At 38.5% G+C, this 16642-nt stretch overlaps 1 protein-coding gene across 2 annotated transcripts in view; it reads left to right on the top strand.

Annotated features, from left to right (window-relative positions):
- Window positions 1-4335: 4335 nt before the first annotated feature.
- HOOK1 (hook microtubule tethering protein 1) overlaps window positions 4336-16642 on the top strand; it is a 70080-nt gene continuing 57773 nt past the window's right edge. Inside the window, exons 1-2 of one of the 2 annotated variants that reach the window (XM_030913462.1) lie at window positions 4336-4654; window positions 11658-11743. In XM_030913462.1, the coding sequence (XP_030769322.1) occupies window positions 4592-4654; window positions 11658-11743 (149 nt within the window). In that variant the 5' untranslated portion in view covers window positions 4336-4591. The remainder of the gene's footprint in view (window positions 4655-11657; window positions 11744-16642) is intronic. The other variant, XM_030913464.1, reaches the window with a different exon arrangement.

Genomic DNA, 16642 nt, shown 5'->3' with positions numbered 1-16642 from the left:
TTTACAAGTAGAGCCTAATACAGTTCTATTTAAAGTGCCTAGCTAAGGATTTTCTCCTCTTATCATTTATCTATTTACTTACAGACCAACTTAGAGCCTAAAATCTCTTTCTGAACCTTTCTCTCTAACACACACAAAAAAGTTTGAAGTAAAAAATGAATATTCATCCATTTTGGTGAAATTGGAAAATACAAAAAGATAATAATTAATTACCATGAATACATTTACTAACATTTCAATATTTTTTTCAGCTTTCTTTTCATTGCACACATGCACACACATGTGTGGTGTAAAGAATAGCTAAAATGTACTGAGCAACGACTATAAGCTAGGATTTGTATTAAGCATTTTACATACATTTGACCCTCACAACAACCGTATTGAGGTCATGTGGAAAAAATTGGTTTTGTTTTTGTCTGCAGGCATCATTCCTCCTTTCAATGGGCAACAGCTCTGTGATCTTGCTTTGGGTCTTCAGCCTATGTGGGGCAGCCAGTCTAGGCGCTCTATCGTCTTCTGGGAAAGGGTTAGACACAAATCTCAAAACAGGCCAGTCAGATGCTCTCCCTGGAATTGGAATCTTGAACAGAATGACTCAGAAAGACTGAACAGCCATTTGGCCCTACTCATCCAGGTGGTGGTATCCTGAAGAGACTCCCATAGTTTTTGCTATCTAGATCTAATGAGCTATTCCGGGACCTGCACTTTCCCATGCTGGGTTCTTCAGCTCTTCCTCTGAATCTGTGAACCCTCTTCCAAAAACATAAAAAAAGTAAGCTACCAGGTTTGGTCTCTCCCACTTATCACCAAAAAAAATCCTAATCAATACAGAAACACACAGAAATATAGTAGTATTATCCAAGCTTAGAGAGACTGAAACTGAGCTTTAATGAAATTGTCATTTGTTCAAGATCACCCAGGCAATAAGAAGTGATGTCAGGTCTCCATAACATTAAACTTTGGGCTTAATTTTAGCCAACTCTCTTCTCAATGTCCCTCTGTATGGATGCATACACATGCACACATGCATGGGCACATGTGTGTATGTGTGCATGTATTCCTATATATATTCTTCACAGTTGAGATTCTACCATATTCATAACTTTAAACATTTTCAGGCTTTACTCCTTTTCTGTGACAATAAAATCATGGTAGAAATTTTCAAATTCACTGTAAATTAAAAAGAAGGTAAAATTCACCCATTATTCCAATATTTAGACTATCATCATCACTACCAACATCTCAGTATATTTTCTGTAGCCTCTTTCTTTTTCTCTCTCTCTGGGTGTGTATGTGTACAGTATATATACACACACCCAGTCACACCCAAATAAGGATCCGCACACAAATGTATATTTTTATTTATTTATTTATTTATTCAAAGTATTTATCAATTTATTTATTCAAGGTCTTGCTATGTTGCCCAGGCTGATCTCAAACTCCTGGACTCTAGCTATCCTCTCACTACCTCAGCCTCCCAAAGTGTCAGCATTATAGGTTTGAACCATTGCACCTGGCCCATATATTTATGTATATGTGGGGATGTATGCTATATGCACAGATTGCATAATAACTTTTTTCTTAACATTATGTGATAAGCATTTTCCTGAATAATTAAACTTATTTTAAAACATTTTAATGCCTATGATACATTTCATTGTATAACTATAACTTACTGTGTCTAATCATTTCTCTTTCAGACATTTAATAGCTGTTTCTTTTCTTTTTGCTTTGATAAATAGTACTGCAATCAACAACTTTGTTGGCATATGATTATTTTCTTAGATTCTGAAAGTGAAATTATTGGCTTAAAGACTTTGAACATTTTAAAGGCTCTTGATATATATATTGTCAAAAAACTTTTTAGACAGATTTTACCAATTTGTAATCCCACAGCTAGGGTTGAAGAGTTAGTTTCACTCAACTCCCCAAACATGGATGCCAACTTCTGAAGAATTAATACCAATTTAAAAGTTGGAAATGATAACTTACGTTATATTTGGCATTTCTTCTAAAGTATTTTTTTCTGATTATAAAGTAATATAAGCTAATTGTAGAAAGCCTAGGAAATACGGAAGATTAGAAAAACAGTCATTTTCATTTGTATATAAATATAACAGTTTTATGATTATTCTTTCATCTTCTTCCTGTATATATATTAAAATACATAAATAATATTTATAATATTGAGGTCATATGGCTGGCACTTTCATCTAAATTTTATTTAATAGTATACATTGTGACAACTTTCCTGAGTTATCAAATATTCTCCAAAGCACTGAATCTGCTGTAAAATATTTAGTCTTTCTTGCTTATTGGGCATTGTATGAATCGATTATACAATTGATCAATACATAGCATTGCCATACATATCATTGTTCAAAGCCTCCAAATGCACTTCTGATGATTTCAATAGGATTTATGACTGATGCAGAATAAATTGGAATAATGGGTTTAAATAATATGGATATTTTAAAGTTTCTTGATAAAGATTGCCAAATTTTTCCTTCCCTGATAGTTTACTCTCTATAAAGTACAGAAGCATAACTTAATTGCTCCCCAGTTACTCTCATGAATTATTTTATTTGAGTAATTTGGTCACTTGTGGCTCTCAGTGATAAATATGTTGAGAAGTTCCCATATGTATATACGATTATAGTAACTCATATTTACAAAGTTCACAATTTACATTTACCATGTATGTTTATATTTTAATTACAATGATCTTAGAAATGTGGAGGTTGGGGGCCATAGGAGAGAAGCCAGTGGGGAATAAAGTCAAGATTCAGACCAGGTCTTCAATTCCTAAATCTTGTAGTTTTCATTAAATCACATTACCAATATTCCTAGTTCCAGCATATAAAGTGACTCCAGAGGTGTTAAGAAACTTCTGGAATAATGTTAAGGGAGTCAATAGAAAACGTACCTACTGTATTTTTAGAATGAGACTGTTTTACACTTGGGGGCTTTTAATTGCAGTCGTCCATCAGTTTTAAACTTTCAGTGTCTAAATATAAAAACGCAGCAATATAAAAAAAAGCCAGCTGTTTTCTTACTCAGAGCATGAATTGATGAGTTTATGAATGAGTGAAGTGACAGCAACACTAATAGTCTAGCCCTTTTCAATAACCTAAGCCATCTATCAGTACCTTGGAGAGATTCCAATTTTAGGTCACCTCGCCCGCCCCACTCCACCCCGCAACATTCTCAGAAAAAGTAAATTTTCAACCAAAGGAAAATGGATACGTTGATACCTTCCATGTTTTCAAAATATTTCGTTTATTTTGCTACTTGAAAACGGTCTTCCCTTTTGCCCCATGTAAAATAAAATTGCTCATGGTCTATGGTCCCGTGACAGCTTATTTAAGGAGCATTGATGGATTTTATTTTCCTTATAAATGTGGCACATTTGCCACGTGTGCAAATGAAAACATCCCATTCCAATGAGTGCCTAGGAGGAAATCAGCTCTTCCTTCCTCAAAGAGTTTTAATTCATGGGTATGATCTATTTCTTTCTTTATTTTATTTTATTTTTATTTTATTTTATTTGACACAGAGTCTTGCTCTTTTGTCCAGGCTGGAGTGCAGTGGCCTGATCTCGGCTCACTGCAACCTGTGCCTCCCGGGTTCAAGTGATTCTTTTGCCTCAGCCTCCTGAGTAGCTGGGATTACAGTCATGTGCCACCACTCTCAACTAATTTTTGTATTTTTAGTAGAGAATGGGTGTTGCCATATTGGCCTGGCTGGTCTTGAACTCCTGACCTCAGGTGATTCACCTGCTTCAGCATCCCAAAATGCTAGGATTACAGGCGTGAGCCACCTGGCCCAACCGGTATGATCTATTTCTGAAGACAACGTGGAAGCAGAGTGTGGGCTTCCACAGGTGTAGCCAGGCGGCGTGCTACCGCGAAGGAGGGAAGAAGCCTGAGGCCGGCCGGTGCCCTGCTGCCCCTCTGCCCCTTCGGCCACTAGGGCTGTGCAAGCTTCAGCCTTGCCTATCCCCATCGCGCACGCGCGCTCGCTTCCCGCGCGCAATCTCCCGCCCCCGCCCTCACTGCACCTGCCAGGTCATAAACCTCTTCCCACCCACTCTCACCCTCTCACCAAGGCTCAGGCTTGTCTCACGTTGATTGGTCAGAGCCCACGAGGGCACGTCCAATCAGCAATCCATCCTGCGCAACCTATCCCGGTTCTTCCCGCCCCCGCCCCGCCCCGCCAGCCCTCCCGGGTGCCTACCGTCTCTGTGACTGGTGCGCGGCCAGGTCACTCAGGGCGGCGGAGGGAGGTGTGCGGGAGTGGGCAGGACGGGTGGGAGGAGGGGAGGGGTGGGAGGAGGCGGGGCTCAGGTGCTTGGCAGTGCGGCCGCGGCCCAGGCAGGGGAGGGGGCGAACGCTGGAGCGAGGCGGGGGCGGGTGAGGAGGGGGTGACGCCGGACACGTTGGCAGCGCGAGGTTTCGCGCGTGAGCTGCGCGGGTCGGGCCTGGTACCGAGCTTTCCTGGGGGCTAGTAGGTCGTGGACGCCGGCTCCTGGAGGAGCGCCAGGAGGAGGGAGGTGAAGGTGTCCGCGGCGTCGTCGACGGCGGCGCCGGCCATGGAGGAGACGCGGCCGCCGCCGCAGCCCAAGCTACCCTTGTGCGACAGCCTCATGATCTGGGTGAGTGCGAGGAGGCGAGGGGGCGAGGGGGTCGAGGCGAAGAGCCTGGGGCGCCTGTTCTCCCAGGTGAGCAGGGGCTACCTGCACAGGGGTCCCGGCGCGCCCTGCCATTGGCACCTCGTGTCGTCCTTGACCGAGAGAGTGCCACCTGCGAGTCGCTGGTCAGGTGTGTGGGCGCGGGTTGGTGTCCGCGGGCGGGGGTAAAGGAAGCTGTAGGAGCGTAACGGTGGAGGCCCTGGTCTCAGCCAGAGGATTCGACCTGCCTGGTGTCTCTAACAGCTGGGGTATGAACCAAGCGCCCCCCGCCGCCCCATTTTCTCCCCCTGAACAGCGCCCTGAGCCCTGGGCTTTTTGGATCGCTGTCTTGCCTTCGTCCGCTTGGGCGTGAAGACCCTTTCTGAAACCTAATCCCGCATCCTCAAACCACCTTGCTCTACCTAGATACAGGTGGCCAGGAGGTGGCTGGCTGTTTTAGTTCCCGGACCAGTGCTCCTTCAGGACTCTAGAACATCCGATTTTGTAGAAGCCGCTTCAAAGAGATGTTTGTATTTCCCGTATGGAGAAAAAGATGTGTTGGGAGTCGGGGGTCGTTTTCCCTTTTCTCGCTGGCCCTCTCCTCCTCCAAATGGACAGCATTTTCTTTAAAGAAAATGAGTTGACATTTTTCTTTAGGATTTATCTATGTTTAGGATTTTTGTTAATTTGTGTTGGGTCTAGACAGGCATATCTGTCCCCAGATTGTTCAATATTCCAGTCAACAAAATGACATCCCACCTCTTAGAGTTACTTAGATATCAGTGCTGGCATTCAGGTGTGGTTCTTAACCCATATTGAGCAAGGATAGTGTTTGATGGGCCACAAGGTGCTGTTGATGATGCTCATCCCAAACCAGTTGTTTAGTTGTCTGTAGGGGAGTGTTTGTAGAATGGAATGTAAACAGACTGGATCAGGAGACTGTAATCGGTTGAGATTCCCTAGTGATCTAATGCATCGAATTCCAAAGAATGAGAAATCCAGGTTTATGGAAGTGTGTGAAGTCTATTGGAAATAGCCATAATTTAAAGCAACTTTTACGCTTTGTAAGTAAATAACTTTTGCTTATAGTGGAATGCAAATATTTAGGGTTCATGAGTTAAAATCAGTTAGCTCACTGTTCAGCTGAATTTTCATTTGAAATAGGTATTCGGGTGGAAGTGCTGTATTTAAGACTCATGAAACAAGGCAACATTACTTTTAATGATTTGTTTTGTTAAAAGAGACTAATTAAAGGGTGTATCTGAATCTGTTACAATTGTTGTAAACCTCTATTGACTGAATTGTTAAGCTTAGTCTTTGTGATGTCATTGACTTACATATGAGGTGGTGGAGAAGCACAGGATTTTCTTTTGTGTTGTAATATTTTAAAATATTATGTCACCGTATCCACTCTTTTAACCAGAATTTATTGACTTCCAATGTTGAGGTAGGCACTGGGGAGGACCGGAGTGGTAGCCAGAGCTGTGTGTAATTACAGTGGAAGGTAAAATTCAGTAAAAGCTGCAAAAATATCAACCAAATGATAAGAAATCACGGATAACAGAGTAAAATTGGTCATTTGCTTCAGTCTTCTCTTGGGCTGCTGAGCACTGTGGAGAAAACTGAATGACCATCCAAACTGTTGCCTCTAGTAATGCTGTTACTGCCAAATGCACCTTTTCTCATAGCATTGCCCATACTTAAGAATAACCAGACAGTTTCTCTCACATGCCTCTTAGCAAACCTTTATTGGTATTCTACCTGAGCCCCCAACTCTTCTTCCTCTCGGGCAAATTACCACCTCCTTATCCTTGGCTCTGGCTTTAGCCTCCATCCCTTCCATCTCTTCTAAAACGTTATTGTATCATTTGTTCCCTTTCTGTATTTACAGCTACTTTCTCTCCCTTGGCTTCTTTCTCTCTACATATAAACTTGCTGAAATACTCACCTTTTTAAACAGAGAAGAGCCACTACTCCATGTTAAAGTCACACCATATTTCCCCTTTTCTTCACAGTAAAATTTGAGTTGTTTTATACTCACCCTTTATGCCTCACTCAGTCTTCAACCCACTACACTTGAGTTTCTTTCCTCTAAGACTTTCACTTCATTACCAGTTTACTAAATCCAGTAAGTGTTATATTACCATTTTCTTACTTGATGGTTCCTTTGTGAAATTGTCTTAGTCTCTGGTTATCTAGTCTGTTGCCTTTTCTTTACCTCTTTAGATGATTTCCAGTGAAGTTTACTGTCTTTTTTTAAAAATTAACTAATTTTTTTGCCTTTGCCAGCAACCACACTGTTGATCTTACCACACCTACCGATCTTTCTCCAAACTCACCTCAAGCAACAGTTCTTCAAGCCCATCATGCTGCATTGACTTTCTATTTGTTGAAGAAGCTAAGCTGTTTTAATGCAGCCGGGATTTTTTCCCCTCTATCTAGAATCTTTTCTTTCTAGTTCTTCCAGAGGTTGCCTGCTTCCATTAGTCAGGTCTTAGGTCAGATGTTGCTTTTCAGGGACTCTGTTACAACCATTTCTAAAGTAGTGACCTATTTGTCTCCAACCCTTATCCCACTGTAACCTGTTAACCTCTTTCTTTCTTATCTATAACACGGTACTTTCTAAAGTAATCCAGTTGGCTTTTGGGATCAGAGCTCTTACATGACCTATTTTCTGCTCTGTCCCTAGGAGAACACTGACAACTATTGCCAATAAGACACCAAATCAAAATGGTGATAGTAAATATCATTGCCTTGGTTCTGACCTCAGAGAGTAGTGTTTCACCACTAAGTATGATATAGCTTAGTTTTTTATAAATACTTGGGAGTGAATTTTTAACTGGGTCATAGAGGACTGTTGGATTTCATCAAGTAGAAATCAGTGGAAATTTGTTCTCCAGACACAGGGAAGAGACACTAGTAGTAAAACAAATGGTCTCCTTTGGCTGTAGATTAAAAGGAGATAGTGGAACATACACATTTGTCATGATAACCCTGACCCAGAGGTAGAAGATGAAAAAAAAGTTATGATGGGGCCAAATCATGGAGGTAAGACAGTTGGGAATAACTCTTCTTTCAGCACTAAGAGGAGGAACAGAGCCAATGTCAACAGATTAGAGAAGTCATCAAAAAAAGTTGGTTATGTGAAGGAATGCCTCTTGTGGCAATTTTTAAAAAATTGCATTTTATGATTTGAAACTCACCTTAAAATAATTGATTCTTAGAAATGTCGTACTGCTACTTAGCAGAAAATTCAGGACAAAAGGGTAAATGTGGACATCATTTACATGTTGGAGGACATGTATGAGAGTTTGAAGAAATGTTTGTATAAAGATAAATTTAATTCTGCTACTTGATTCTGTGACATGGGAAATTTGTTTAATATCTTTGGACCTTACTTTCACCAATAAAATTAGAAGGTTGGACCAAATATTTTTAAATGTTTTTCTTGGTTCTTGCATTCTTTGATAGGCAGATGATTGAAAGAGTAATAATTAATATATGCCCAAATTTAGAAATTATTAAAAGTTCAATTATTTTTATGAAGATCTTAAAACTCAAAGCAATGGTTGTCTTTTTGTAATGAGGAGCTGGAGGAGGAGAATATGAAAATAAAGTTGATCCAAGATTGAGTTTCTGTTGGTTGTCAGTTGTGAAAATCCCATTTTCCTTGATTTCTGTGACATTTACATTAAAGTAGTTTAGGAACAGCATTTCCACATTTCTGATTACTTGTTTTATTTAGAAATATAGAAGAAAGTAAGGTAGTTATTTGCCAGAACACTGTGTTTAGTGATAGACACCTGTGGAAACCCTGTCTGTCCTTTCAGGCCACTCACTAAAAAGACTTTAGTTAGAAAGAATACATTTTCTTTTGTCTGTCTGCTTTGACCTCACTCTCCCCAGTAATCTGTTTTTTTTTTTTTTTTTTTTTTTTGAGACAGAGTCTTACTCTGTTGCCTAGGCCGTAGTGCAATGGCATGATCTCAGCTCACTGCAACCTCCACCTCCCAGGTTCAAGGGATTTTCCTGTCTCAGGCTCCCTAGTAGCTGGGATTACAGGCATGTGCCACCACACCTGGCTAATTTTTGTATTTTTAGTAGAGACGGGATTTCACCATGTTGGCCAGGCTGCTGTCGATCTCTTGACCTCAAGTGATCCACCTGCCTCGGCCTCCCAAAGTGCTAGGATTACAGGCGTGAGTCACTGCGCCCAGCCTCCCCACTAAACTTTTTAATTTATCACTGTTCTTGGTTGTAAGCCTTTCAATTGAGCCAAATGAAATTACATTCTGTTTTCTAATTTATTTTACAGCTATTTTAAGAACTTCTCAGAGACACTCCAGTGTTCATGGCAGTAAGGAGGGGAAATTGATTTTAATCTGAACACATAGTGGTCATGGAGGTAGTCCCTTAGCATGTGTACCTCTTATTTTGCCTAGTATTCTGTGTCTCTGAAATTGTCCTTTTAAAATCATGAATTGTGTCAATTTTGTAAAAAGTTAAATAAGTAACTCTAAGTTACATATTAAAAATTAATGTGTAAGTTGGAAGGGCTGAAAAGTGGAAGTTACAGTTTATTTTCCTTTTAAAGATGCCCTAATTCTTGGAGTTTCTCTTCCCTGTACGTCCACCCAGTTGCAAAAACCTTATTTTATATTTTAAATATTCCATTAGTTCATCATGTCCTCTCAGTCAACATTATGGTGATTTCCTCTACGCTGTCTATTTTTCTCATCAGAGCCATTGCAGGAACCTTCTAACTGGTCATCCTGACTCAAGCATAAAGCTACTCTGTGTCACTATGCTGTTCTCCAAAATATACTAAAGAATGTCACTCTTCCTTATTACTTTTCAGTGATTTTTCATCACCCAGAGCAATGGTTCTCCAAAATTGACATGTTTAAGAATCAGTTGGGGATTTTCTTATTTAATATGTCTAGAAATTCTGATACATATTGTTTCTAAACCCTATACTTGGAGAAACCCTGACTCATAGCTAATGTGCTAACAGCTGTTGAGCTCATGCCACATGCCAGGCCCTGATATAGGTATGTTTGCTGTTTCATTTAATTCCCGAACCATCTTGTGAGGTAGAAACTACCCTACTGTTTCCCATTATGTAGATAATGCCATTAACTGTAAAATAAGTCCAAGCTTCTTGTCACGGCCCTTTGGAGTCCTGTCTCTTTAACCCTGTTCGTTGTCACTCCTTTCCCAGCCTTCTTTGCACTGCAAATCCAGTGATACTGAACTGCATGTTCCCTAAAAATAATATATTTTCTCATGTATCTGTACTTTTTTCATATTCCTATTTCCTGAAGCTTTTTTTCCTTTCTTTACTTAGAAAATTTCTTTTCTTTACTTAGAAAATATGCTACTCTTGGCCGGGTGCAGTGGCTCACACCTGTAATCCCAGCACTTTGGGAGGCCGAGGCGAGTGGATCATGAGGTCAGGATATTGAGACCATCCTGCCTAACAACAGTGAAACCCTGTCTCTACTAAAAATACAAAAAATTAGCCAGGCGTGGTGGCGCATGCCTGTAATCCCAGCTACTTGGGAGGCTGAGCAGGAGAATCGCTTGAACCCAGGAGGCGGATGTTGTGGTGAGCTGAGATCTTGCCGCTGCACTCCAGCCTAGGCAACAAGAGTGAAACTCTGCCTCAAAAAAACAAAAAGCAAAACACAAAAAACAAAAACAAAAACAACAAAAAAAAGGAAAATATGCTACTCTTCCATCTAGACTTTCCATTCAGAAATCATCTCCAAGAAGTCTTTCATAAATACAAACCCTAATTAGATTAGGTGACACCCATTTTTTGCAGAACATTTTGTGCAGACTGTAATCATGGGACTTACCATATTGTCTAGAAATGATTTATGTCTTTTACTCCTCTCCTTAACTTTTGACTGAAGCTTTAAGGGTAGAAACCTGGTGATTTTCCTTTGTAGCCCCGTCATATACCACAGTGTCTCACATAGAGTAGGAGCTTAGTAAAGTGTCTCTGTGTGCTTTGAAAGTAACTGGCTAGGTTTAGTTTGTTGGTATCATTCATCTGTGTTGTGTTAGATAATGGATGTCTGAATCTCCAATTGCCAAATCTCAAAATACACAGAACCATTAAAAGTGAATTATAGTGGGAGAGAATTTTATTGGATTAAGATAGTTAAATGGTAAACTAAGAAATTATTAGCTAACAGTGAAGTGGGTGAGTATGTGTGGAAAAAGACAATCATAGTATATTTAATTTAAGATCTTTATAGGTTGAGATTACATTTCTAGAAAGTGTATGATCCATTTTAGCTCTGATGTAATTTGCTTTCTAAAATTTTTTCTATCATATTTGTTTATTGTAAAAAGAGATTATTATTCCACTTCTCTTCAATGTATACACGAATATTTAACAGATATATGTGAAAAGTTAGTATACCTAAAGCCAAATTAGATAGAAACAATTTGACATGGTAGATAGACCTTAATTCTTCAAGATGTAAGGCCAATTTTTAGATAGGAAGTAGAAGTCCTGTCTTATTTCAGAGCTCATGGATAAACCGTAAGTAGCTTTAGATTTGACATTTCTAGCCTTTGTTTTTCTATCAAATGGTATAAGTGAAAATTTAAGTTGCAAATGTTGGGTTATCTTTAAGTTCTTTTTCTGATGTTCTGCTAAATATAGACAAAACACAAGACTAGAGCTATACACCTGGCTTTGTATTATTCCAAATTATGTATTACTTATGCATGGCATCAATGTGTTTTAATGTCTTAGGCATGATTTTGTGAAATGTTTAGTTTATTTTTATAAAGTTACACAACCATAGAGACATATTAGCATAGTTCCATTTGTTTGTCTGGGTCTACATTTAAACAAAACAGGACTATGTTTTGTTTTTTTTAAATCTGTTTTCAATTTATGTTTGTATTTTGTAATGCTACCTTGTAGGTATAAAGAGGCAGTAAGATCATTTGCTTTATGTCATTTTAGCTGCAGACATTCAATACTGCCTCACCTTGTCAAGATGTCAAACAGCTGACTAGTGGAGTTGCCATGGCACAAGTTCTTCATCAAATGTGAGTAGTGGTCAGACTCTCCCTGAAAAGCATTGTAAACCCAATAAATAACAAGGAAGAAAACTTGGACTTAACTTCCAAAGGTTATTGCAACTTTATCTTACCCAGTGACATATTCAGGAATATGGCACCAAGGCATTCTTGCAGCTAGTGAACAAAAAGTTTACCACCTCATTATTCCTGACTTGTTCATAGAGATACATTTTAACTGAATATATGATCAGGATTCTTATTTATTCAAGTTAACTTATTTTAAACTTGTTATGAGCATGATCACACTATTTTAAATAAAATATATAAAAGAAACAAGTTAATGATATAATTGCTTATGGTGTTTTCTTTGGTTGTCATTTGAAGGTATCCTTGCATGGAGATTATTATCTTAGAAATAATTGGAGCATAAAATATTGGATTTGGAAAAAATTTTAAAGTATTAAGTTTTAAAATGTATTTCTGAATTAATAGTAGTAATTTATGAGTTCACCAATAATGAAATGAGGAATGAATGAAATTTGAAGTCACAGATACTGGGAAACTTTAATAAAGTGGTTGTGTTTAGGCTAGACTCATTTTATGTAATCATATAATATCAAAAGATTCTAAATCCATTTTTCCCCTAATATTTGCCGACGTTGTGTAAGGGTTAGGGTTACAGTCTATAATATGAGCTGTACCCTAAGTAGGACAAACAAGGCCAATTCTGTACTCACAATTTATTAATTAATAATTATAACAACTTTATATTAGCTTACTTTGAGACTGGAATCCTATCTCTGCTTCACTGTTTTATAGTCATATTGTTTGTCACCATCATCTTGTAAAGATTTGCTGTGATTTACATTGAAAACCCTTTAGATGGGTTAGCAAAAATTCTATGCCTGTCTTAGAAAAGCAATTAAAATGATATAAAAATCCTACTTATTTAGAATCTTCAAAATGATCTCTTGTGACTAGACTGATTTAATGGTTAATTTATGATTAATACTTTAAAAGACAAACTTAACTAACATGTTAACTTCTGAGGAGGTGACAGTTATTCTAAACTATTCTTACTCCCATTCTGTCTTAAAAATATTTCTTAAATGTTTTATTTATTTATATCTTAGTTGATTTTGAAATGATTTAATTCATCAGAGCCAAGCGTTCTGGACATAGTCCTTTTTTGATGATTTGAGATAGTCATCATTGTTTTTTGTCACTAGAATTTATGCCTTGCCTTCTTCTCATCATGCTATGTTGTGAATATTGGTGTAGATGCAGCAACACTGTGGTTGGTATGAATGTAAGGCTGGTATGCATCACTCATTTCAACAGTCTCATTCAGAGTTGTCCTTTCTATATGTTTTGGTGGGCTTTAGTAGTTTTATGCCAGAATACAATCAAAAGAAACCTGTTTTTGCCATGATGTGATCCATAGAGCTCTTTGACCTCCTATACTCTAACACTAGACGTGATGTTTAGAGTAGAGTTAATAAATTTTAGCTAATTTCTCCACCATCTGTTGGATTTTGCTGTTAACGCTGATCTTCCCTCTCTCTGCTTTTTCTTTATTTCTTCTTTCTTTTGTTTGTTATAGTCTTCTAAGAGCTTTTCTGCAGGAAAAGTAAAATAGCCAATCAGAAATTCTCTGTCTTCATAACAATTGGCCAGTGCCCTAAAATTAACCCTAAATATCTCTCTTTATTTCTCCCTCTCTCTGCTTCATTCACCCAATTTTACATGCTCTTAGGTGTCTGAGCCTCCTTGTCATCCAGGGGCTACTTTTTATTTATTTTTCTTTTTAAACTCCTTTCCAGTTTTGGAACTTTTCAGAAGTCTGGATCCTGAATAGTGAGACATAAAACATACATTTTCTCCCTGGTTGGACCAGTATGTCTTATTCCGGTTAAAAGGTTAATTTTACTATATGTCTTTGAACATTTCAAAGCACTTTAAATATGCTATAATTTTTTTTTTTCTTCTGAGACAGAGTCTTGCTCTGTTGCCCAGCTGGAATGCAGTGGTGCGATCTTGACACACTGCAACCTTCGCCTTCCAGGTTCAAGCGATTCTCTTGCCTCAGCCTCCTAAGTAGCTGGGGTTACAGGTGCATGCCACCACGCCCGGCTAATTTTTGTATTGTTAGTAGAGATGGGGTTTCACCATGTTGGTCAGCCAGGTCTGGAACTCCTGACCTCATGATCCGCCCGCCTTGGCCTCCCAAAGTGCTGGGATTACAGGTGTGAGCTACCGTGCCCGGCTCAAATATGTTATAATTTTTAACATATTGCATTGATGGCTATTGTGGCTGACATCCTATCACATCAGAATTGTTACTGAAGGTAAGAAGAGAAATTCTGCTTTTTACAGAAGTAGCAAAATTTAACCAATAGTTCTTTTCTACTTACTTGAAGCAGATGTTTTTCCAAATAGTAATATCTTTATAAAGTGGTGTCTAAACTGTTTAACTTAGACATGAAGAGCCATGGAGTTATTGCTAGGGCTCTACAGTTCCTTAATTATTATCTTCAATTTGAATATGTAATATGTAGAAGCTTTAGTTTAGTTAGTTTTTTTTTTTTTTCTGAGATGAGTCTCGCTCTGTTGCCTAGGCCGGAGTGTAGTGGCGTGATCTTGGCTTGCTGTGAGCTCCACCTCCTGGGTTCATGACATTCTCCTGCCTCAGCTTCACAAGTTGCTGGGACTATAGGTGCTTGCCACCACGCCCAGCTAATTTTTTTTTTTTTGTATTTTTAGTAGAGATGGGGTTTCACCGTGTTAGCCAGGATGGTCTTGATCTCCTGACCTCGTGATCTGCCCACCTCAGCCTCCCAAAGTGCTGGGATTACAGGCGTGAGCCACTGCGCCCAGCCGAAGCTTCAGTTCTTTTAAAAACACGTGGGAAAAAAACTATACAACTGTATTAATTTCCTAGGGCCACTGTACCCAAAGTGCCACAGACCAGGTGCCTTAAAACAGCAAAAATTAGTTCTCTCACAGTTCTGGAGGCTAGAAGTTCTAAATCAAACTATTTTCTGGACTGTGCTCCCTCCAAAGCTTCTAGGAGATGATTCTCCTTTGCCTCTTCCAACTTCTGGTAGTCCCAAGCATTCTTTGATTTGTGTCAGCGTATCTCCACTCTGTCTTCATATGGCCATCTTACCTCTGTCTGTGTCTCTTTTCTTATAAGGGAACCAGGCATACTGGATTAGGGCCCATCCGAATTCTTTATGACCTGATCTTACCTTTATTACATACATGAAAACCTTATTTCAATCATATTCACAAGGGTTAGGACTTAAACTATCTTTTTTGAAGATAGGATTCACCCCAGAACAACTATAAACAGTGCATGCCGTATCTTCAAAAGAAAGGCTTAGCTTTCATCACTTTAAGTACCGGTTAACCTCTCTGTTCCTGTTGTCTTTGACTAAACCTTTTTTTTTTGCAAGAGGGAGAAGAATGAGACAGAGAATATAGGATATTAAGAGACCTTAAGAATCATGCATTTATTTGTTTATTCACTTAGCAGATATTTGAGCATTTAACATGATAAACCATGATAGCCAACATCTGAATATTTACTGTATAAAGGCATCATTCTAGACCACATTTGAAGTTATTTCATTTAAATTTTACTAGTTTAGTGAGGTAGATGTTATTTTTACTTTGAATTTATACAAGAGGACGGAGGTATAAGTAGTTGAAATTGCTTTTGGAAGTTAAATGATAAGTAAATGACACAGCTAGGATTTGTATCAGTTTGGTCTGACTCCAAGTTCAGTGCTCCCAACTAGCTGTAATCATTGAAATGTATTGAAATCATCCTGATAGATTTTTACTTTGGAGTATTAATAAAACGAAAGTCAGTTGCTTCTAAAGTATAGATAGATGTCCATATAAGTATGGACATAAAGTATAGATAGTTATGTATACAGTATAGATAGATGTCCATGTAAGTATGGACATCCATCTATGGACATCTATCCATGGACATACTTATATGAACATTTATCTATACTTTATACACAACTGTCCAAAATATAGACCATACTTTGATGGGTTTATAGAGAAGATTTTTGGATATTTCAGGAATAATAGGTTCTGGGTATACGTTGAAGTGACCCAACTATATTGTTTGTAGTAACTAGTGGGTATTTCTTACTACCTGAATTCAGTTGGTAAAATTGTTGAAGATAAATACCCTGGATGGAGTTAAAACGTAGTAATTCTTACTTAGTTTTATTAGAAAGTAATTGGACCATGTTTTGGTTCATTAGTCCTGTGTCCCCTTTTGTTATTCGATATCCCTTGAGTGTTATTGAAATTCTGGGAAATACAAGAAAAGGAGCTAATTATTGGGGGCCAAGACTCTAAGACATGTAGAGGTTGTGGCAGAAAAAAAAAAAAAAAAGATGTCCTGAGATTTCTGAGGTTGGAGATCAAGTTTAATAGTGGAAAAGGTTGACTGCAATTATAGTTGTTTGAGAAGGGTGAATTTGTGTGCAAGAAAGCAGGAGATATATTTTTACTAGATTAGAAAGTATTTCTCTGGGCTAAAGTTGATTTGAGGTAGAAAGGAAGATGAGGAGGAATGTAAGACAAAAGGAATTATCTTGGAAAAACTAGAGAAAAATAGGTTATATCTAGATCCAATTTCTAAAGGTAATTATAGCATAGAATCATATATTTGGAGTTTTTTTTAGCATCAGTTAGAAGACTGGGGTGGTAGTCAGGGTTGTTCAGAGAAACAGAACCAGTAGAGGGTGAGTGTGTGTATAATCTGTGTCTCAATATACACACATGTGCACACACACACAGATTTTCTTTCTTTTTTTTTTGACAGAGTTTTGCTCTTGTTGCCCAGGCTGGAGTGCAAAGGCACGGTCTTGGCTCACTGCAACCTCTGCCTCCCGGGTT

The sequence above is a fragment of the Rhinopithecus roxellana genome, chromosome 12 (assembly GCF_007565055.1).
Source record: "Rhinopithecus roxellana isolate Shanxi Qingling chromosome 12, ASM756505v1, whole genome shotgun sequence".
Classification (NCBI taxonomy): Eukaryota; Metazoa; Chordata; class Mammalia; order Primates; family Cercopithecidae; genus Rhinopithecus; species Rhinopithecus roxellana.
Note: the sequence above shows the minus strand (reverse complement) of the source record. Positions and strands in the feature narration are given on the sequence as shown.